The sequence below is a fragment of the Rhinichthys klamathensis genome, unplaced genomic scaffold, assembly GCF_029890125.1.
Source record: "Rhinichthys klamathensis goyatoka isolate OS25496 unplaced genomic scaffold, OSU_Roscu_1.1 h1tg000803l_1, whole genome shotgun sequence".
Classification (NCBI taxonomy): Eukaryota; Metazoa; Chordata; class Actinopteri; order Cypriniformes; family Leuciscidae; genus Rhinichthys; species Rhinichthys klamathensis.
The window spans coordinates 15,375-39,862 of record NW_026607195.1 but is presented as its reverse complement, the minus strand read 5'-3'; the positions used below and the strand labels follow the sequence as shown (position 1 = coordinate 39,862).

The window sequence follows — 24,488 nt, the reverse complement described above, 5'->3', positions numbered from 1 at the left end:
GTAAAATAAGCTCATTACTTCAAAAATATTCAGTTTTAAAAACAGATGCTAATGAAAAATGTAGTTAAAGTTACTAGCATTGCTACTTTTAGTTTGTATTCCCTAACACTGCAGTAGAGATGAAATCCTGACAGGTTCCTATAGGGGAAGTGAACATGCATGACACTATGACTGAGCCTATAGGCTTTGACAGTAATGGTCTGGCAGACTCAGGGAGTTGAAAGGGATGTAAAGGAGTGTGCTGTCATTCACACACATCATCTGAAACCCTGTCTCAGTCATTCAATCAATCAGTCAATCATCTGAAGTGTGCAGATGAGTATGATCAGTCAAGACTGATAAAGAACCCATATGATAGTAGAGAGTCCATGTGGTTGTTTATCTGACAGATATTTCATTTGTGACACACCTACTAGTCTTGATCTAAAGGTGAGAAACAGGAACTGAAAGCTTTTGAACTGCGTTTAAAAAAAAAACATTCAGGGGGATTTTTGGAGAACAAACTTACGTTGACAAATATCCAATAAGTGCGCTATTTCTCTGGTCTAGAATAGGACATAATTAGAATCAGAATAGAATTAGAACAGTCTTCGACTGTTTTATTTGTTAAAACTATTTTATTTTTAATCGTACTTTGATGATACAATGTCAAAATTTAACTTTTTGGTTTACCCCGGCCCTAACCCTACCCGATAAACACTTTAAATAACGGTTAGGCACTTTAATTCCATTTTTTACATATTTTCTTCATATTTATTGAAAATAAATGCCTTTCCAATCTGATATGCGATGGGAAAAGGGAGCAGAACGACCTTGGCAAAAGGCGGACTCAGAAATAATCTGCTACCCGCCTTACTCCATACGCCACTGTGGCTGACAAATTTCAGCCGTTTTTTTTTATTTTGTCTGGCCCAACCAGACATTGGTGGGCGGGGTTAGTGTAAATAGCTTCTATCAACAAGGCGGGCTATTTGCACGTGTTGTAAATAGACACTCCGTTAATATTAATGAGCTCAGTCGTTTTATATAGTGACATCATAACCCACCCACTCTAAAGCTCTTTCCGGCATCACTGTCTACATCATATAAAGTACAATAATGTCTTATGAGCGTCTCATGTCATCAGGATGTCGTGCCAGTGCTCTACAGATCTTTCTGAGCACTTAAACTTGCGCATCTTAAATATGACACACCCTCCCATGGTCGCCCTGCTCCTTCTATTAAGTGCTGAAGTGTCTCTGCTCTAGATGAGCCAGTTATTAGCACATTCAGCCAAGCTAATGTATTTTAAATAATACATAAAACATGCTGATTAGTGTAGGAAGGATCTCCCCGAGGATTGCCGGGAAAGGGTTTAGAGGCTTTTCCCTTGGCGGAGGCATGAGACACAAAAGAGGGCTCACCAATTCTATTAGTCACAGTGGCTGCAGTTCAAAGATGCTCCACGCTTCATTCAGTCACTCTTCATTAATTTGACAGCTTTTCAGGCCATTTATAAGCCTGGAATATGTGTGTAAGTGTGTGGTAGGAAGGGTTTCTAAAGATAGAATGGTTAATTGCCCTTAGGATTGAGACTGGAGCGATATTTAATTGAAGTGTCTGCTAACTTCACTAAACCGAATGCGTATAGGGAAAGAGTTTTATTCCCTCAAGCTGCTTCTTACTGACTATATAGACATAAATACACACTTTAAATATTTAGAAAGATAGGATGGATGTTTGTGTTGTGCCTGTGTTGTGTTTTTCCATCTAAAACGATTGCAAAAGCACAGACTGCTCGACATGACGGCGCATGACATGTTTTGATCATATCATTAAGACTGTGGTTGTATTTCTTCCATTTCAACCTGTTTGTGCGTGTAGAAGTGTGTGTTTCGTGTGTACGGCTGTGGGAGAAGATTGCTCATTCTTATCAGTGTTTGTCCAGTGGTGTGTAATGTACCTGAGTTTATCTGGATGAGCTGATTGGCAGAGATAGAGCCACTGATGTGTGAGAGTCACTGCAGGCCCTGCAGCACAAACCTTTCCAACCAATTATGATGAATGTATCTCAAACACACCCACAGACACATATGTTGACCATGCCTGGGGCTGTGGTGGTGTATGGATACCCAGGTCAGAGGACATAGTATCTTTAGCCATCTTAAAGTGCATTATGGGTAACGCCCCAAGTTAGTGTTAGGAAGCTTTTTCTGTCTTCTTGTATTTAGTATCTGGAGGTGACAGAACAACAATGGCACCCTGAGGATAATTTTTATTTAGCGTAATGTTTAGAAGCAGCAATGCAGAATATAACTATATAACATTGTTGTCTATTGTAATTAAGTAATAAAACATGAGGAAGTGTCCTAACCATGTGCAAACAACCTTAGTCACGTTAGACGCTATGTTGAATTTAATACGGATGAACACAAGGCTTTGAGGGATAGACTTTCAGTCTTTACAATGGCACGCACTGTATGTGTCCTAGATCATGTAATTTTCAAAATTTACAACTTTTCAAAACTATTTCGAGTTTTTGTCTACTGAAAGGAAAGACGTTTGTCAGCTAAATAATCCATTGAATGCAATGTAATTCTTCATTCCTGTCAAAAAATTAAATATGTTGTCACGCTTACACTCACACTCCGCTTGCTAAATGTCTGATGCGTATGGCACATTAAACTCGAAACACTTTCGTAAAGTAGAAAGTCTAAATCTGATCGGCTGATATTTGCTGGATTTACAGAAGGGCACTTTGCTTGTTGCTTGTAGGAAACTAAAAATTGAAGAAACATGCTTCAACATGATTGCCGGAAGCACCTGATTGGAATGGCCATTGATGAAGTGCACATTCAAGTAATCGGTCCTTCTTTTATTTCTTTTAGATGGATTCAATTCGGAGAGCAAACTTGACATACATCACCAACTAATTTCTTATGTTTTTAATGCAGATTGTTGTGCCATTTTTTCAAGATCATGGCAATCTTGAATTAATAACTTATGGATCTATAACTCAGTGAATGCTTGTCACTGTGACATGAAACATATGTCTTTACAAAGCTTGAAGTCTCCATTTTAAAATGATGTAAATCATATCAAAAACAAATATTCTCTGTTTAAGTAATTCGTATGAAAGCAACGACATGTACAGTTTCTCCAGCCCGAGCTAATGTGACCACGCCCACAAGCTGTTCATATGCAAATGATCCACTTGGAGGAACACAGAGCTGTTACCGCCCTCATCACCTCAAAACAGAATCTGAATCTAATCTGTGACTTCAGCACTGCTCTGCTTTTCATCGAGTTGTTTGTGCTGTGCTGTTTACCTTGGATTTACCTCAGAAGAATTAGAAGAACACGATTTGATTATGAGAACGATTTTTAAGGTAAGACACTAATAGTAGCATGTTATTGTTACATAAACTTAACATTGTAGCTACTAGTTAAACTGGTGCCAGACTAAAATGTACGTTATGCAATGTGATTGGAGTAAAAACATGAAGCCTAATGCTAAATGTATTTAGACCTACATGTACGACACGAGAATGTTTTTATGTTCGATAATTAAACACAGCACGATATAACAGTATGCTCGTATTATGAGTGTTTATTCATGGTGAATATTATAATGTTTAGACCTGTGTTTACTGTTAAATACTGTGTTTGTGGAAATCTGCTCACACGTAGATATGTATAATATGGTAAGAATAATGTTTCATAGTTTGGAGCGGCTCGATCGCTTCAGTAAATGTTCTCTGCACGCACTGTGGGTTTGAGTCACTCGCGCTGTGGGTTTGAAAAGCAAAACGCACCAAACATTAGGCTTCATGTTTTTACTCCAATCTCATTTCATAACGTCGTAACGTATGGAAACGTTTAAAGTAACATATGATAATCCATATATTTTTCTCTAGTGTAGTGTTACTGAAGTGTTCCTTTTTAACGATTTATAGGCTGCCTGCTATCTAGGCTATTGTTAATATTTTAAATAGCCCTACACATATATGCCTACAAGGCACAACAAACTTGGTGTTCATATATATACTATATATATATATATATATATAGTGTATGTATTTAGTAAATTTCATAATTTTAACCAGAAAAATCTAAAATGTATTCCCAAAATCGTGCAGCCCTATAGTTTCTCTTGATATCAGCATGTTCACAGGTGTTTTTTTTCTTCTAAAAAAATATTTTTAAAGTGACCAGATGCCACTGATGAGTCCTGCTGACTTTCACATCATTCACATGAGTCTCTGTACATGAACATGGTAAAGTGAAAAATCAAACACCTTGGAGATGACAGGTATGCAGCCTACCATGTTTTAGGAATGGCATAAAGGTGTGTGACTGACCAAAGTCTCTGTCTTAGATCAGTGTGTTTACTAATGTGCTTTTTTGTCATTTGTTGTGTATCTTTGGATTATGTTGTGTTGTAAATAAATCCAAACAATCTAAAAGCCATTCTTTTTTAAGTCTCTCCGCATTCTTTGTGCAAGGCTCCTCATAATGATATCACCTAATAGGGCCATTGGGGGAGGGTCTTTGTCTTTCTCAGGTGTGAAACACTAAATATTAACCCTCTGGGGTCTAAGGTGTTTTTGGGGTCCTTGAGATGTTTTGACATACTCTGAGATTTGTGCTTTTTTCAGTTGCTTATAAACAAATTACTGGCAAAGGTGTAATTACACTCTATTTAGCACAAACAGGGCTACCATAATATGTTATCAACATGTATGTACATGTTTGTATTTTTGAGAGAATATTGTTTATGCGTGGTTATTGAAAAAACTAAAACTTAAAGTTTCTGAAATAAGGCCACAAAACACATACTAAATATGTGTCCACAAGACTTTTGACTAATGGATGTTGTCGCCTAGAGTTTTTTTCTTCAAAATGATCTGAAAATCATCCTGCCTTATCATTCACATAAAACAATAGATTGGTTTAAATTTAAAAATGACACTTTTTGTTTGGAAAGGCAATATGCGCAGGGGTGTGACCTGCTGTGATTCACACCTGAGAAGACAATGGGCCCGCATAATGAGGGCATAATGGAGCTGCATATTAATGACCCTTTCATTCAGGTGTGTCACTGAGCCACAAGAATGCAATGACAATATATATATATATATATATATATATATATATATATATATATATATATATATATATATATATATATATATGTATATATATATATATATGTATATATATATATATATATATAGGCCTATATAATACAAAATTGGTTCACAGTTCCAATTATTTATTTATTTTTCAAATTGTGCTTGCAAATTGTATAATATCAAATGTAAAAATTTCTAGTAATTGTGCAGTTAATTCTCATTCTGTTTTTACAGAAAGTTTGGGAATATATCCCAAATGTGTCACTAATAAAACACAATACAAATAATTTAAAGAGGAGGCTTATATTGAGCTTTTAAGATTTACCTAAGATTTATTTATATGTAGCCTACATATATTTTTGCTATTTTAATAAAAAGGTTACAATTACAACAACAATTAAAATTTTAACTATATTTCAAATGTAATCTTTCTTTGTATATACTAAAGTATACATCTTATCATACATATTTCACAGTTGCGGATTAATTAGTTTGAATATAGCCTACAATCGAACAAACACTATAATAACATCTTAGCAAACAAGCTTATTTGATGTGGCAGTATTTTACAGTAAAAACGACATCTTGTCTTTCATATGTAACATATCGTTTTTATGATTAGGACATGTTAATTTGCAGTTTAATACGAAATTATGTAATAATAACATCTTAGCAAACAAGCTTATTTGATGTGGCAGTATTTTACAGTAAAAACGACATCTTGTCTTTCATATGTAACATATCGTTTTTATGATTAGGACATATAAATGTTAATTTGCAGTTTAATACGTTGCTTGTACAAAAATATTTTATTTCAACATATTTCAGTCGTTTTTTACTCATCTCAGTATTGGAATATAGTTAGGTAAAAGCTGTTCATTCATTCACACACAAAAATGCGATTCATATTCAAACAGTCTTTTTGTTTACAGACACTATTTCATATCGCGATTAGAACAAAGCACTTGAAAATAAAGAATGTACCTATTCCTCAGCTGGATCAGTTGCTCCTCCAAATGAAACTACCTGCACTTCTGAGGTAATTTTTTCCAGGATTATTATTAAGATAGTATTATTCCTCACAGCGTCGTAAATATGAGTCTCTTTCGGTGGGTTATCCAGCTGATGTGGGCGTGGATCGCCTCAGAGCATTTGTGTTTGAATAGAGCGCGCGCTCCATGGGCGTGTTCAAATTAACTTTAATGACCTGAGACGAGAACGACTATCATCTCTCTCTTTTCGTACAGATTACATAAAATGGGAAAATTTGTTTTTTTATATAAATTACTTCATTTAAAAGAAGATAATTCAGGCTTCATGCCTGTGTGCCTGTATACCTGTTTGACTGAGTATTTGCAGAGTTACAGTTCATTTTTCGGACGCGTTTCAGAATGGACCTCACTAACAGAGAGAACGCAGAATGCGCATCATGTTTATTTTTCTTTATTAGGCGAAAAGCACAACACTTTGTTTTTATTGTGAGGTTCCACAAAAAAAATACAAACTTAACAGGATCGAATGATGTTCAACACTTATATGTAAGATCAAAATCAACAGAGTAATTTGAGTCTCTTTTGCACTGATAAGGAAAAAAGTGAGCTGGTATCGCCGGCGAGGCCGCCGACCCCAGAGGGTTAATGGGTGGCTAACGCCTCCCCGCATAAAGCTTTCTTACACAAAACATGTCTTACAAATTTTAAATCAATATATCGTCTTATCTGAATGAGTAGTTAGGATGATTTTCACATAGTTTCGAAGCAAATATTCTAGGCTATGTGATACAATTTTCAAAAGTCTTATGAAGAAATTATTAGTATGGGTTTCATGACCTTATTTCAGTGACAATGTTTTTTTTAGTTTTTTCACAAACCACGCATAAACGTCATTATCTCACTAAAAACTTGTATATACATGCTGCTGACATATTACTGTATCAGAGTTTGTGCTGAAAACAGTGTAATCAGACTTTAGCCATGAAAATGTCACAAGTATCAGAAAAAAGCACAAATGTCAGAGCATGTCAGAACACCTCCAGGACCCAGAAAACACCTCAGACCCCAGAGGGTTAAAGTAAAAAGATGACTGTGAAAAATAGTAGGCTAGTATTTAATTAAATGCATGTATGGTGAGATTACTACATTTTATTTAATTAAATGCATTTATGATGATAAGTAACCGAGATGTTACTAAGCAACTTGAGCAAGGCACAAAGTATACTGTATGCGTTGGATTTGTTGTAATTACTGGAACATTTATGTCAATGATCACAATTTTAGACACCAAAATCAGAAATATCCTTGTTGCCTGGTGGAGAAGTAAGTCATATTTTTGTAAGTAATTCAAGTAAGTCAATATCAGCTAAAGTAAGTGACCTCATGGTTCTGTGTGAGAAAAGGTTAATTAAAGCAGTCTGCAAATGTCAGTCACACTTACAAAGTTTAATTGACTTCATTCAGACTTTATTATATTTTTATCTGTCCTACTAAGACACATAATTAAAGTGGCTATATGAAATGGTAAAATCTTTCTAAAAGTCTTTTTCTGTCTATTTTTCTCTGTTACAGTGAGGCCACACGTTGAGCTCTATTACAGGGAAATGCTGCCAGTGCTGATAAACAGCTTTTGATCTTTCATTTTTGGACTTCAGAGTGCTTCAAAAGGGTTTGTCTGTCTGTCTCTGTGTGTGCCAGAGAAATAGGAAATCAAAGTTAATTTGCCCTCGACTGCAAAAGCAGGATGTCTGTCCTCACTCCTCAGTAACAACTCCATTTAAAAAATAAAGCAAAAGTATTTCCTGTGACCATATGAATGTAGATGTGTGTGTTTGTGCATTATAGTGGATCAATCTGCTTTCTTTTCTCAGCAAGTCTTTCAGCACAAGGAGGAGGAAACGCCACAGACACTGGTGACAAGGAGCCTGCAAGTGACAAGCTTTACTCAGCCTTAAACCTTTAGTCTCTTATCCTGTCTTTCACACATATACACAAACTTTGTGATGAATTCACACAAAGCTATTCTCTTGATTTTATGAACTGCCTCTCACTTTATAGCATCCTCTCACCTTTTCATTTTCTTCTCGCTCACACTCTTTCTCTCTACGTGTGTCTAGAGATTATTCAAAAACAAAGCCACTGTCACTCTCTCTCTCTCTCAAAAAAAAAAAACCCTGCTTGTGTTTGTCCACATTTGTAGGTGCCTTGGATAAAAGTTGTCTGCTAAATGACTGAATGTAAAAAAAAAAAAAAAAAAAAAAAAAAAAAAAACTGAATTCTCCAAGGAACAGTTCTATGAGAAATATTGTTGCACTTTTACATCAGTTTTCATTAAACAGTGTGATCTCACCTTTGACCTGAAGGGCTCAGGGAATCCTCCGTGTGGTATTCCAATGTGTCCTTGCAGAAACTCCACAACAGACAGAGGGAAGGAGAGCTCGTCTGCTCTCTCTTCCACATCAGCCAGAGAGAGAGAGTTCTGCACCATAAACTGAGCCAGATCACCCACAATCTTAGACGAGGGGGTCACCTGGAAAAACAAAGTGAGATAGAGACACAGAATTTATACAAAATAGAGCTATGAGCTATTCCTTTCTGGGAACTTTTAAAACAAACTCTTACAGCACATTTCAATGGGAAATAAACTGTACATCCACAAGCTGAAAATTCTCCCCTCAGCTAGAAACGCTTACCAACGATTATACTGACAAATCAAGGATAATAATCAATTCACATTACACTGCTACAAACCCCAAAAAGCAAACATGAACTTTAAAAACAAACTAGAAAAAAATTAGGAAATCAAAAGAGGAATTGATCTGTGGAGAGGTCAGATCAAAACAGATTGTTCACCCAATAATGAAAGTTATGTCATCATTTGTTCTAAACCTGCATGACTTACATTCTTCCATAGAACACAAAAGAAAAAGGTTTGAAGAATATACCGGTCAAAGGATTCAACAAGATCTGCATCGAAAGAAAGATTAGTTTACAAAGACTTATAAATGGCCAATTTCATGTACCTCTATTCAGTTTCATAATATTGGCCATTCTTTTCAGGATATTCTAAAACTACGACTATTGTTCCACGAAAGAAATGAAGTTTGAAACCGCATAAGGTTGAGTGATTTACATTTTTTGTGTGAGCTATTCCTTTAAATGTGAACAACACAAAATAATTAGAGAACAATACTTCAAATCTATTTTAAACATCCTCTACAGATAATGACTAAAGAAACCAAAAGAACAAAACAAGAGAGTGAGAAAACAGTATAGAAATGAGAGATCCATTAGGATTTGAGAGGAGGAAAGACACACAGGGGGTGAAGAAGGGAAAAAAGAAAAAGATTAAGGAGAGGAATAAAAAGTTAATGTCACACAATTTTTCTTTCACATAAATAGTATAGCGCTCGGTGGAAATAATACCTTATGTACAGCAAAACTTGTGCGAATGGAGAAAAAAATCATGCATAGGCCTACAAGACAATAATAAATACATGAATTTAACAGATGTCAGTCCCAAGACTTTGCAACGCGTACATGGCCGCTGGTCAAGCATGAAAAATGTTTGTTTGTTATAATGAGAGGATTTACGAGAATTGAACTCAGCACTGGATATAAACTCCGGTGCTTTGAGCGGTGAGTGGATTCTAACTTAAGCACCTCTGATTGGCCACTGCTTCAAGAAATCAACACGTTGTAAATAGAAACCTTTGACACTCTCCATAGCGCAAACACAAATACGCATGGGGTCGTCTGCCAAATTGCCAATATGCTATTATTACAGAGAAACCTGTTCCTAGACCAGCAGATATGGGCAGTTGTTCCCTCTAAAAGCAATCAGAAGCAGCAGCAGGCAGTGGTTTGAGTGAGAAAATTCCCAGCTAGTCTCGAGTGTGTGGCCAGGAGAAGGCTAAGCCTGGCTCAGCATTACACACGCTCCACCTATGATTACTTATCTTTGATTATTGTTCTTATTCTGTACATATGTTATTTTCTCTTAATGGATGGATTTTGTTGTTTTCATGAAACTGTTGTCTGACAATAAATCATATTTAAAGGAACCGTATGTAAGATTGTGGCCAAAACTGGTACTGCAATCACTTTCAAATTACTGTAGAGCGGTGTGTCCCCTCCCCCTCCCCCCTGACTCGAGGTTGCCAGATAGGCTGCAGGATCCAGCAAATTCATCTCCGTTTTCAGCCGTCTACATCTTTCAAAGGCATCTCCTATACAAATCCTTGTTTTATTTTGGACTTTGTCACCAAGTATTTCGGAATCATAATGAGGTTTTTTTGGATTCGTAACGTTAGACATTTTTTTATCCGACACGTTTGTAGCTGCAGCTGTGGTAACTACAGCAGAGCTGGCAACCCGGATGCCGCAACACTACTGACTTCGTGATTGGTAGATAGGTGGAGGGTGGCGCATCAGACCAAAACACAACATGACAACATCAACATCAGTTGAGGGCTGCAACTTCACTTTTTAAATGACAATATCCTGGCTGGACTACTGTTGTCAGTGATATAAGTATTTGAAATGAACATGATTTCTTAATGTCTAGTGACATATCAGGGCCATTTTATGATTAATTGAAATACATTTCTTACATACGGTTCCTTTAACTAATCTTAATTGTCAAATCATTCTTATCCCATATATTGTAAAATGATGTAATTTGATAGTACATTTACATTAAACAATTAGCAGACGTTTTTATCCAAAGTGATTTACAAATGAGGAGAACAATAGAAGCAATCAGACCAACAAGAGGGCAACAGTATACAAGTGCTGTAACAAGTCTCAGTCTAGCACAGTACTCATAGCAAGTTTTTTTTTTTTGGTGCTGACAAAAAAGATGTATCTTTAGACATTTTTTGAAAATGGAAAGCAAGAAAGCAAGCTTCTGGAGGGCGCATAAGTCTGAACTAGTGAGTTTAGGTATATTGGTGCAGAGCCAGTGGTTGTCTTGTAGGCAAGCATCAGTGCCTTGAATTTGATGCGAGTGGCTGATGGCAGCCAGTGCAAACTGATGAAGAAAGGTGTGACGTTGGCTTTCTTCGGCTTGTTGAAGACCACCCTCGCTGCTGCATTCTGGATCAGTTGCAAAGGCTTGATAGTACATGCTGGATAGTACATGCCGCTATAAGAACATTACAATATTCCAGTCTGGTGAGAACAAGAGCTTGGACAAGGAGTTTGTGTGGCCTGCTCTGATAGGGAGGGTCTAATCTTCCTAATGTTGTATAAAGCAAATCTGCAGGACCAGGGTGTTGTAGTAATATCTGTGAAGCTTAACTGATCATCAATCACCACTCCAAGATTCCTGACTGTCCTTGAAGGAGTTATGGTTGACGAACCTAGCTAAATGGAGAAGTTGTGCTGAAGTGTTGGGTTGCTCTTCAGCTCTTGTAGCCATTGGTCCACCCTATTTTGCCAAGGTCCACTGACTTTAAAATGTCTGGCCTCGCCACTGTGGTACAGTGATGGTATCAAATATTTTGATATGAGCCATAGTTGTGGTTATAATTTAACATTGCAGTCCAAGGTATTTCAAAGGATATCATTGTATTTACATAATATTAAAAACACTAACAAACTGTAAGCACTCTGAACTGGGAATAGGTCAAAAAAAGGAAAGAAAGAAATGTGAGTGACATTTAGGATTAAGTTTTGTAATAGACTCCTACAAAGGTTACGCAAGGGTAATATCCTTGTTTCAACACAAAGCCACAGACATGACATGTACAAAGACTTTTTCAGAGCAAAGGGTTTAGCAACAACTCTGAGTGACTCTATAGCACCACTGGGACTGTATTGGATGGCACAGTAGGGACTTCCAAACCCGAATATGACCAATTATAAAACTTCTTACGCATATAAATGTCAACATTACAAACCGTTACATGAGTAGGCTAACTTCTCTGAAAAATGTTAAAATGCTGTGACTCTTGCATAACTCTTCTGCTTCAGAAATCTCAGCCAGGGAATACTGTTCATAGAGAAATTACTCTCCGTAATAGGAAAACTTAACTGTCTGGATAATCAAATGTGATTCCACTAAATTAATCATGAACGTTTCCTTCATCCTGCCACAGACATTTGAAGTCAAAGACGCTGGAGCTTATGTTACATCAAATCCTAAAGACTCATGGTAGCTGGAGTGCTCCTGCCTTGTCTGAGACTTTGGTTGTGTTCAGTATTTAGAAGAATAAAGAATAGAATAGTACCCATACTATTTTGCAGTGTGGGTATTGCTCACATTTTTAACTCTTGTGTGCTAAATGTGGGATACTATTTTATTGTTATCTATTATCTATGTTTTCAAGAATTCAGGCATTCTATTTTAAAAATAAATCCATTACAGGCCTTTTACAAGAGTAAAGTAGTAACTGAACAAGATTAAAGTGGTATTCTAAAAATATCTTATGGAAAATGCCTCTTTGGTTGGATGAAATGCAATTAAACCCTTAGAAATGGGAATACTGATATATACTCAGATTGTGAAATAATAATAATGTACACTACCATTCAGAAGTTTGGGGTCGGTAAGATTTAAATAAATAAAGCAAGAGATATTACCATCTCGTCCTAAAATGTAACTTAAATATATTTTTAAAGTCTCTTATCCACATATATTTAAATATATATTTAGTGTCACATGATCCTTCAGAAATCATTTTAATATGCTGATTTGGTGCTCAAGTAACATTTCTTATTATTGTCAATGTTGAACACAGTTGTGCCGCTTTAAACTTTTCAGCATCCTCTGATGATTCAGAGATTTTAAACTATTAAATGCATCCTTGCTCAATAAAAGTATAAATTAAAATATTATAATAAAAATAAAATAAAAAACAAAATTGTACAGACTCCAAACGTTGTACAAAATTGTACAGACTCCATATATAAACGTTAGAATTTTTAACGGTAGTGTGCATTTAACAATGAATAGTACAAAATGTAAATATGAAATTCAACACATAAAAGGCGCTGTGAGCTACTCTACTGCGAGATAAAGAGCCTCCTTCATCATCCTCATAGCACACCTGTTATATTTCCCATCTTCATCTCTCCCATCTGTGACACAGCTATTTTCTCTGCATCATCAGCCAGTTTTGATTTCATTTCCGTTAGTCTGATTGTTTATATGTATATTCAAACTTATTCATAGATAAATAATAACTGATTTTGCAGCAAGGTCTCTCTTCTCAAAATTTTGTTTGATTTATCTTTTATTTTTTTCCAATAAATTCTGTCAACTTTAATACTATCCATTTTGATACGTACCCTTAACTACCTGTTTAGCTAAATAACTAACAATATTGCACACGATTGCATCCCAACTTGCTGGGAAACAGGGGACAAAAATATTATATTAATTATATGAATTATTATACTGTATATATAATACATTTTCAGAAATTAATTTGGTAAAGAACACCTGGATGACTGAACTAAAGCATTTTTCAAAACACAATTATAATTTATATATTTAAAAAAAATAATGAATGTAATTATTTTTTTGTAAGGACTGGAAGTCCCTCACAGACTTAAACCAACATAGCAAGTTTATGTGACAAGAATATGGCATGTTACCATTTGAAAAATACTTACAAAAATAGTAGGCAGTAGTGTAACTGTCCAGTACAAGGCAGTCAATATAAACCATCATGAAATTCTGAATAGTGGCTGATCAATTAAAAGAATTACCCCCCCCCAAAAAAGTTAAAGAAAAGAAGTTGGTCCCTGAAGACTAACATTTAATCTTTTAATATAATTGCATTATTTAATATTATGTATCTGTATTATTATTCTTTATTAATATTCATAATCAGTTGTATTATCTTATGGAGTTTTAAATGCATGTGTTTGAATGCATATACTATAGACAGCATGTGTGAGGATCACATGTCAGACAGGGAAGGGAGAATGTAACACTGTTCCAATGATAATGATACATCAAATGTGTACAGTTGGCATATTCTTTATAAGAAAAGGAATGTTTTTCAACTGATGCAATGTACCCCAAATGTATACACTGAAGGGAAGTTTCTTAATATGGAAAGTGGATTGTGCCATGTGTAAGCATATACGTTCCATTTTTAAAGCTCAAGCAACATGTTTTCCTACCTTACAAGAAAGTTGGAAAGTCCCTCAGTGGTGTATATAAATTCAATCTTACTGTACTATGGCAGAGAAACGCGGAAACGCATGGACCTGGCATGAATACAACATCTTCTCAAGTTTCTCTCCTGACATATAAGAATAAAGATTTTTCTTGGCAAGATAACTGGTGTCCGGTCCCGTGAATCAAATAATAACGGGGAAAAGGCTTAATTCCAAGTCTACAGTCCCCACTCCTCCCAATCTGTAATATTTGGCTACATTGTTGGTCGGATGCTCAACAGGATTGCCTGAAGTCAAAAGAAATCATGTTTCTTGTAAAAGTTTCAAATTATGAGGAAGCCGCCCTAAGTTACTGAAAAATCCTTTAACTTTTGCCTTTAGTTCGAACAGAGAGAGAAATCATTGGGTTGTTAATTAAGTAGAGGATTTGTTAAGTACCCAGACACAATGCAAAACTCGGTCAGGCCAAGCCACTGTGATGGAGGCTGTCGGGGAAAGTGTTATAAGATGAGACTGAGACGGGATTAAGAGGGGATCAAACACACAACCACACACACACACACACACACACAGCAATCCTAAAGCCCGTCAGTGTCTCCTCTTACTGCTTTTCTGACGTACAGTAATCCCTTCTGTGTACATCTCAGTCGCTCTCTGCTTCTGTCTCTCGGTTTTTGCTTCCTTTGCTTCACACACACACACAGGTCTAGAAGTGTTTACTCTCTCCTGTGTTATTGTGCAGGCTATCTCTGGCTAACTGACAGGGTACATCTGTTTGGCCATCGGCATGGACAGAGAGAGCTTTGAACTCAAGAGAACGGTTTGTGTGTGTCAGTGCTTGCTGCTGCTTCAAAAGGAACAGAATTAGAGGAGTGTGTGTATGTGTGTGTCTCAGCAAACTGGGTAGCAAGGAAGAGCAAGACATGAAGGTTGTGTTCAGAATGAAAAACTATCATAATGCTTTACTGTGCATCATGTACACTACGCTACCTATTATGCAAATATTTTTAAATCGATTTTTAAATGTTTTATTTATATTTATTTGATTAAAACATACTGTAAAAACTGCAATGTGAAATATTATTACAATTTAAAACTGTTTGGTATTTTTTTATTCCTGAGAAGGCAAAGCTGAATTTCAGCAGCCATTGATCCTTTAGAAATCCTTCTGATTTGGTGTTTAAGAAACATTTCTTATTATCAATGTTGAAATATATTTGTGGAAACAGTAATGCATTTTTTCATGATTCTTTGATGAATAGAAAGTCCAAAAGAACAGCATTTACTTGAAACTTTAACAATAGCCGCATTTACACCATGGGGCCGAACAGTTCTATGAACGGAAAGGAATGGTTCCAGTTGTATTTCCACTTGAGCTTGGTTTGGCATGGAAAGATTGCAAACCGTTCTCGGCCCGGAATTGTCAGCACGCTTGGCTAACAGTGCTGGTAAAATGCGTGCAGTGATGTCAACATTCAGGATTGGTCATTTGTCTGTTGCCTGGCTGTTTCTCTGTAGCTGGCCAAGTGTGCTCTTTGAGAGACGCAAACACAAGTTAATACTAAAATTAAAAGAAATGTCTAATCATCCTCCATAGTGAGCTATTTACATCTCATAACGTCTGTAAACTCTTGTGTTACCAAGGTAATGGCTGACGCATTTGTATTACAGAGTTCCATTATCAGCCTCAGAGTGGAACATTAAACCATATACGTACCGGCTGGGCCGGATCAGCACCGAATAGAATGATTAAGCAACGAGAATGGTTTTGCCCAACGGTGGAAACGCGGCTAATGTAATGTCTTTAGTGTCACTTTACTGTTGATCACTTCAATGCATCCTTAAAATTAAAGTATTCCATGAATAAAGACAATTCAGATACTGTATAAAGTATAAATAATGCATAAGCATAGTACTTTTCTTTTAAAAATAGAATGTGGCATGCCATTCTGAACATACCTTGGCAGAGAGAGAGAGAGAGAGAGAGAGAGAGAGAGAGAGAGAGAGAGAGAGAGAGAGAGAGAGAGAGAGAGAGAGAGAGATGGCAATAGCAAAATGAATATAAATGGAATCACCACAAACTCCCAAAGTCTAGCCCATTTCCCCCAAACCGATGAACTAAATTGGAGAGAGAGATGGTGTGAAAAACAACAACAACAACAACAACAAAAACGAGTGCAGGCAGGAATGCACTGACAGAAAAACAAGATAAAGAGGGTGAACTGAATAACAATCACATGCAGATACACTAGAGGTAAACATAAACTTCTATTAGGAGAATCCCAATAATTGATTGCATTGAGCAAAATACAGAAGCAAGTGATGCCAGACACATTTCAGCTGCTCGGTTTATTTGGCCTTATAGGAGACAGAATGTAACACAGCAGAAGCCAACATTGGCAGGTGACACTGACTGCTGGTATCAGTTTATATGGCAGATCAGCTGATAACCAGAACTCTCACTATCACACTGTTCCTCTAACAAGAACAACTTCTGCCACTTTCTGTCAGTCACAGAGATTCTGGATGGTGACAGGATGTAAGCTCATCCCATTGACTAGAAATATCCATCCAACGTCTCTAAAATAATTTTGTAAAGTGTAATTATTTTAATGTGAACAGAGGAAAGAATGAAGCGTGCCCGCGATGAAATTGTTATTTAGTCTACATGCAAAATTTAGGGTACACTGCAGATAATTTCTATGTTTTAAGTTAATTGCTAGGTTTGAACCAACAGGAACAAAAATTACAGAGCTGTGATTATATACTTGTGGAATTTAAATGACAGCAAATCCAATAGAAAAGAAAAAGTCACTTTATTCACACTGGCCTTCAAGGACACTCTTCAGTATGTGGAACAGGGGAGGAGGAGAGAAGGACAGAGAGAAATAAATAAAGAGAGAGATAGATAGAGAGAGAGAGAGAAATAAATAAAGAGAGAGAGAGAGAGAGAGAGAGAGAGAGAGAGAGAGAGAGAGACACATTTGGAATCAAAATGAGATTTTTAAAGCTTACTTTGATAAGGTCTCCCAGCAGCTTGTTGGCTTCAGCGTAGGCTTTCTTCACCTCTTTGAACTTGTTACCGAGGCCCATGCTGTGGGCCTGGAAGTGAAGGTTGGTGTACTGGCCCCCTGGGATCTCATTTTCATAAACATCTGCATTACCAGACTTCATTGTGGCGGTGCAGTCGAAGGGAGCGTACAGACCACGAGCCACTTCCCAGTACTCGCTGTAGTCAAACACTCTGTCCAGAGAAACACCTGTGTGACAGGAGAAGTGTTACAAATCTGCAATGTCACTGTAATATAATAAGCCATATGACTTCAGACAGCTTATTAAAACAATATGATATATTATTATAAGACACCAATTTTCAATAAAAAAGACATACCCCTTTGTTTCAATGTATTTAAAAAAATGTTTAACAGCATGATTGCTGGTGAAGACACTGCACATGATCCAGCAGATAAATATCGACCAATCATAAAACTGCAGTGAACAAAATGCTAAAAGAGCTCTACAGCGACTGCCCACTCCCATGAAGCACTGCAAATTGCAGGAAAAAAAACTACTTATATTTCTGTATCTTTTTGTATTGTGTTTGTTTGTTTTTATTTTAAATCAAAGTTTGTAATATCAACTCAAAGCTGGTTGAGTGGTTGGTTTTTTAAAATCCCAATTGTCGAAATTAATGAAACATCTTTTGGAACCAACGCAATACTAAATGTGGACAGGCACTGTTGAGCTCTATTAAATGGCTCTCTGGAATGCTCGATTTTTAATTATACACAATTCTTATATTATACAATATATAATTAATTTATAATATGATAAATATTTTTGACCGTAAAAGTTATATGTCCAAAAAAATATACAATAATAATAATTCCTACATAGCTGTGGTAATGGTGCTGGTTCTCGTATTACATAGAAAAACATAACCAATATTTCATGTCTGTTTATTTATTTGGTAAGTAGCCACAAAAATAGCAGGAAAATGTATACTGTACAGTCAGCCAGACGGTGATGATCACCCCTATGCAGATCAGAGGTCTGTATTGACTGTACATTATCCTTTTTTTAGACTAAGTGTAGGATGTTTACAAGCAATGCAATGATCGAAAATCATGCATATTAAGTACAGGTCACAGTTTTAGCTATATCAATTATTTAACCATAACTATTCCAAGTTCATAATATGAATTTCATATTCACACAAGCTGTGACATAAGACTGCCTTTTCAAATCTGTTTAACGAGACAGTGACTGCTCAGAGTAATTTGTGAATAGAGTCACTTAGTCATCTGTAAAGTTGTCATTTAAAACATAGGATAGACAGAAATATATTAAATATGGAAATGACTGGGCTGAAAGTATTAATTCAGTGCAATTAATCACCCTGTCCTTTCAGATGCATTTAAGTGGTAGTGTTAGATGCTCTCTCTCTCTCTCTTTTGCTAGAAACATTTGACTGACTGATATTGCTGTCCTAATCTGACACATCTCAAAACACACCATCAATCCATCAATAAAGACCCTGCATAAAGTCAGACAGTAATAATCAATGTGGATTTAATTAGGCCTGATGCCACAATAATCATCTTTCCTGTCTTCAGGCGCCACACACACACACACACACACACACACACACACACACACACACACACACACACACACACACACACACACACACACACACACACACACACACACACACACACACACACACACACACACACACACACACACACACACACACACACACACACACACACACACACACACTTCATAAGTGAGAAGCTCTCTGCTATTATAATGTTCCTACTGGGTTCGCATCACTCCAATAGACAATAGTAACCAATCCATTAAGCAATGTCAATGTACATTGTGTGCTGAACTCTATCATTCTCTAATGTGTCACTACAGTAGATAAATGGCCCTAAATGCCCCCGAAATGACTGTGCATTTATGAACATATGAAGTATGTATTTATGTGTGCTTGCATGAGCTATAGATGACAGTACAATATGGACCAGTTTTCTGATTGGTTGATTTTTTTTTTGCTTTTTCCCTGTATACAGAGCTTTGGGCTATCACAGAGACAAGTGTGATTTCCCAAGGCACCTATTTCATGACTTTATGACTGGGAGACCATCTGGCCGACCATTTAATAGAACACCAACTTGGATAAGGCTGTGAGTATGGAAGCCTGTTTCCACCTCAGAATAATCAAAAGTTACTTGTGAGATAAAGCTCAAAATAATGTCAGATTGTAAAACAAAGTTGCATAAAGTGATGAATTGAAAAATCGCATTGTGAGATATAAAGTCACAATGCGAGATTCAAAATCCCACTGTGAGATATTTGGGAATCAAGACTTGGTTTTAGGGATAATGCTATTATTAGGTTAAGGGTATATGTTTGTGGCAAGGGTTCAGATTAGGCAGTTAGTTGTGATGGGTAGGGTTAGGGTAAGGAGCTAGAGAATTGTGAATTGTGTCAATACATGTCCTCACAAAGATAGATGTACAAGAATGTGTGTATGTGTGTGTGTCAGAGATTGTGTGTTTGTGTGTGTGTGTAAGAGATGGAGAGAAAGAAAGAGAAAAGCAGAGAGACATTTAAAAGTGAACACAAAGGGCTTGCACAGGGATAAGAGGTTTGATTGTGGAAGTGAGTCTGAATGTGTCTTTCCATTTAATCAAGAGATGGAGAGAAAAAGTGACAGATGGAATATGAGAGAGAAGTGTTAGTGGAAGCGGTGGGCTTGAAGACTGCATAGAAAAACATGGAAATGGAAGAAAAAGAACTTACAGATGCAGAAGGAAAACAAACATATAGGGACAGATGAGTGTAGGCGGAAGAGAACGAGTGAAAACAGGAAATAAAGGGAAAGATTAGAAAATGTGAATAAAAAAGCCTGAAGGGAGGGAAAAATGGGAGAGAATATGTGTTCTATAAAAGAAAAGAGAAAAGAGGGGGAGAGAGAGAAAAACGCCAAATATGGAGCTCAGCTAGAGCACACAAAGCAATGGCAGGGCAGCTAGTCAGGGCAATACAGACAAAAATATACACTATAAAAACATACAACTAAAAGAAAACAAATGAACAGAGAATGAAAACAAGATGCATGTAAGAGGCTCTGACAAGCACATCAATAAATGTGTGTGGTGTGTGTGTGTGTGTGTGTGTGGCATTAATAACAAATGGCTCTAACAGCTCAGGCAGAGATACAGTGAGCTAAATCTTTACCTGTGCTAGCCTGCTACACTGGCAACTAAATTAACCAGGGCAATACACTAGAGAGAAAACCAATGACAGTAAGAGAGAGTGATGAGAGGGAAAAAGGGATCTTCAGGAAACTAGACGTCTACTGTGACCAATTACCTCAACAGATGCGCCCGTGAATAAAAAACTATGTACTTAACACACAAACACACATGCCCATGTGCTATATACTCAATTGTAATCTCACACAATTTCTAGTATTTTTCTCCATCTAATTTTTTGGATGGGTCATAACAAATGACTAGTCTACTAGTTTACAACCCCAAATCAGAAAAAGTTGGGACATTTTGTAAAATGCAATAAAATCAAGAATCTGTTATTTGTTCATTCTTTTTAACCTTTTTTTAACTGACAAAAGTACAAAAGTTTTCCAATGTTTTCACTGACCAACATTGTATTTTGTAAATATGAACAAATTTTGATTTTGATGGCTGCAACACCCCCCCAAAAAGTTGGGACAGAGACATGTTTACCACTGTGTCACATCACCTTTCCTTTTAATTACACTTTTTAATCATTTGGGAGTTGAGGATACTAGTTTGTCTGAGTTTTGCTAGTGGAATATTTGCCCAATCTTGTCTGATACAAGACAGCCGCTCAACAGTCTGTGGTCATCATTGCCTGATTCTCCTTTTCATGACGGTCATACATTTTCCATAAGAGACATATCTGGACTGCAGTAAACAGGCAGGCACATCCCTTCTATGGTGCAGAGTGTCTAGAAACCACTCAGTTGTAGCACGTTGTAGCAACAACGAGAATGCAACCCACACGAGTGAAGCGTTCGTACATAAACACAAGAAACTGCATATTCCAGATTAGCCCCAGGCTATGAGGCAAAAGACCCTTGTGTTGTTTAACTAAAGGAAAGACGTTGTCAATGTTTTATAATTTGGCAAGAACAGATCTGTTCAGAAATGGTGAAACAAGAGGCCCTAACAAGGAGTCACCTGACCCCTGCGACTAAACAGACTGAACCATTCAGCGTCCCGAGCTAGTTTTCCCCTTATCAATTATTGCATCTCCTTAAGGCTGAAAAAGTGGACTTGCATACAAAAATACCCTTTGTCTTGAAGACAACCATTTGCGAAACTAAACCCTCACGTGGTACACACCACGGATGCGACAAATGCTGACCATAAGGATACACACACACACACACATATAAGGACTTTCCTCCAATTCTCCAATACCAATAAAACTCATCCCAGAACAATTCTTGACTGACCCATAATCAAAATCATGTAACATAACAATTATATATTGTGTTTACAACCCCTGTATGTGTCTATTCTGCTTAGATCACATCTAAGTCATGTAATTGTTTTAAATATTAGAGATACTGGATTGAAAGTGTCGTGCTTCCTATCATTATGCTCGTATGTGTTTAATTCAAAAGATGGCTCGATTGAAATCTGTGTAAAAATGTTTATGTTCTTAAAATGGAAATTATGTCTAAACTGAATCCTCTTGTTTCGAGCTGATGAGTAAGCAGACCACAGAGAACACATGATTCGCGATGAGAGAAAGGGGGGGGGATAGAAAAGACTCCCTTCTCAAATAACCATATAGTATCTTATTGTCCGAATTCCAAATTCCTCCAGGAGGCGGGACAAACATTTTGAGTTTAAAATCTTAGACCCGAACACAGAATCTCTCTCTTGTGATCCTCTCTCTCGTGTGATCCTCTCTTGTGATGTGCTCTTGCCCTCTGCTCTCTTGTGATGCTCTCTTTCGGCAGAACAAGCCGGGTGGAGCCGACGATGGTTATAGTAACCATGTAGACGCAGAGACAAATGACCCAAATCAAGATATGGGTTAAAACAGATTTAATTCAAGCCATCTCGTCTCACTTTTCTTTCTTTTCTTAGTTTCTTTTCTTTTCCGTTAAAAGTCTCGGTTCTAAGTTAAGTTTTGCTGCAAAGTTTCGTTTTAACGTTTCAACTGCAAAACCAGCTTTCAACTTCAAAGACTTTCATTCATCCGCGCCAACACACCACGTGACTGGCTGTCCAAGATCTAGCAAGCACGAGGAGACCGCCAGCCAAACAACGGACCCGGGGAACACCTTCACAGGAATCCCCAAAAGCAACGCAAGGACAAGCAAGTACCTCCAGACTTTTAGCTGAAACTGCAGGTGCATTTTAATATCAAATTGAATTACCCGCCTAAGAAACGATACAAGGGTGAAATTAATTATTGATGGTTCGTTCAGGTCATGTCTTTTAAGTGCATATAGAAACTTGGGACCTCATCTAACTCCTAAAACTCAGTCTTCCTCACTCTCTGTCTTTCTTCAACTTGTATGAATGCGTGTGCGTGTGTTTGTGTTATATTAGTTTTATGTGTGTTAGTCATAGGCTTATAATCAATAAAGTATTGTTTGTATTTGAAAAGAGAAGCATTACTTGATTTATTTCTTAATTTAGCTGTTAGCTGGGAATTAGTCTTTCTTGGCCAAGAAGATATTATATTTCCTAGAATTAATAATTGTTTATGCTTTCCGTTCATTGGATGAACTGATAAACTGATCATACTATTGATTTTGCTACAGTAAATTCTGAAAATAATTCAATTATTAATTATTGATCATAATCTGTTATGAATAATAATTAATTATATTTATACGTGCGTACAATCGCTACAACGTGCAGAATGAGGTTGAGAATGAGAATGAGCTCAGGCCCAGAGAACTCGCCGGCATCTCCACATAGAACTGGTGTAAAGCTTTCTCCTTGCGTAACAGAGATTCAAGTGGCATTTCTTGATGCAGCTTCAGATGTGTTCAGTGAAAATGGTTTTCCAAATTACTCGAGTACATGTGGCTGTATTTGACAGAGTAGCATGATGGTATGTTGTGCAATGCCATCTGAGGGCTCAAAGGTCACGCACATTCAACAGAGGTCTACTTCCTTACCCAACACAGACTGAGATTTCTCTGGATTCTCTGAATCTTGTGACAATATTATCTATGGAAGATGATGAAAGGCATAAATGCTTTGCAATCTTGCATTGAGAAATGTGATTTTTTAATTGTTTGACAATTCTCTCAAGATATTTGGCACAAAGTGATGAGCCATGACCCATCTTTGCTTAAAAAGACTGAGAAGCACTTTTACACCCAAAAATGATAACCTCAACTATTACCAATTCACCTGCTCATTGTGAAGTGTTTCAAAATAGTTGGATAATCTAATTTGGATAATCTTTTCACTTTTATTTGGTCTCTGTAACTTTTTTGGGGTGTGTTGCAGCTATCAAAAATCAAAATTTGTTCATATTTACAAAATACAATTATGTTGGTCAGTGAAAACATTGGAAAACGTTTCTTTGTATTTTTGTCAGCTAATAAAAGGTTAAATAGAATGAACAAATCACAGATTCTTGATTTTATTGCATTTTACAAAATGTCCCAACTTTTTCTGATTTGGGGTTGTATAGTATATTATAGTTATAATATAGTATAATATAGTATAGTATAGTTTTTTTTTAAAAGCTCGGTTTCTCAAGGAAAAAATGTGGTTCTCAAGAAAAAAATCTAATTACTATAAAGGTTAAAAAACAACAACATTGTGCTGCTTCATATTTTGGTGGAAACTGATTCACTACCAAAACGTTTGGGCTAAACAAGATTAGAAGAAAAAAAATGCTTTTATCTAGCAAGGATGCATTACACTGATCAAAAGTGACAGTAAAGACATTTCCAATGCTGCAAAAATACTTCTATTTCAAAATGCTGTTTTTTTTTTTTTACTTTCTAGTAAAAAAAAAATTATCACAAAAACATTAATCAGAAATAAGAATGTTATTTGAGAACCAAATCAGCATATTAGAATGATTTCTGAAGGATCATTTGAGACTGCTGCTGAAAAATCAGCTTTGCCATCACAGGAATGAATTACATTTCAGCATTTTGACTCTATTAGAACAGGAGTTTATCACCATTGTAAAACGTGACAAA

General features: G+C 36.5%; 1 protein-coding gene across 1 annotated transcript in view; it reads right to left on the bottom strand.

Annotated features, from left to right (window-relative positions):
- The window catches only part of pcxb (pyruvate carboxylase b), a 53,248-nt gene that overhangs the window by 13,459 nt on the left and 15,301 nt on the right, over positions 1-24,488 (bottom strand). The window contains exons 5-6 of the mRNA XM_056243550.1: positions 17,255-17,499; positions 8,457-8,636 (exon numbers count right to left, since the gene is read on the bottom strand). Of these exons, the coding sequence (XP_056099525.1) occupies positions 8,457-8,636; positions 17,255-17,499 (425 nt within the window). The remainder of the gene's footprint in view (positions 1-8,456; positions 8,637-17,254; positions 17,500-24,488) is intronic.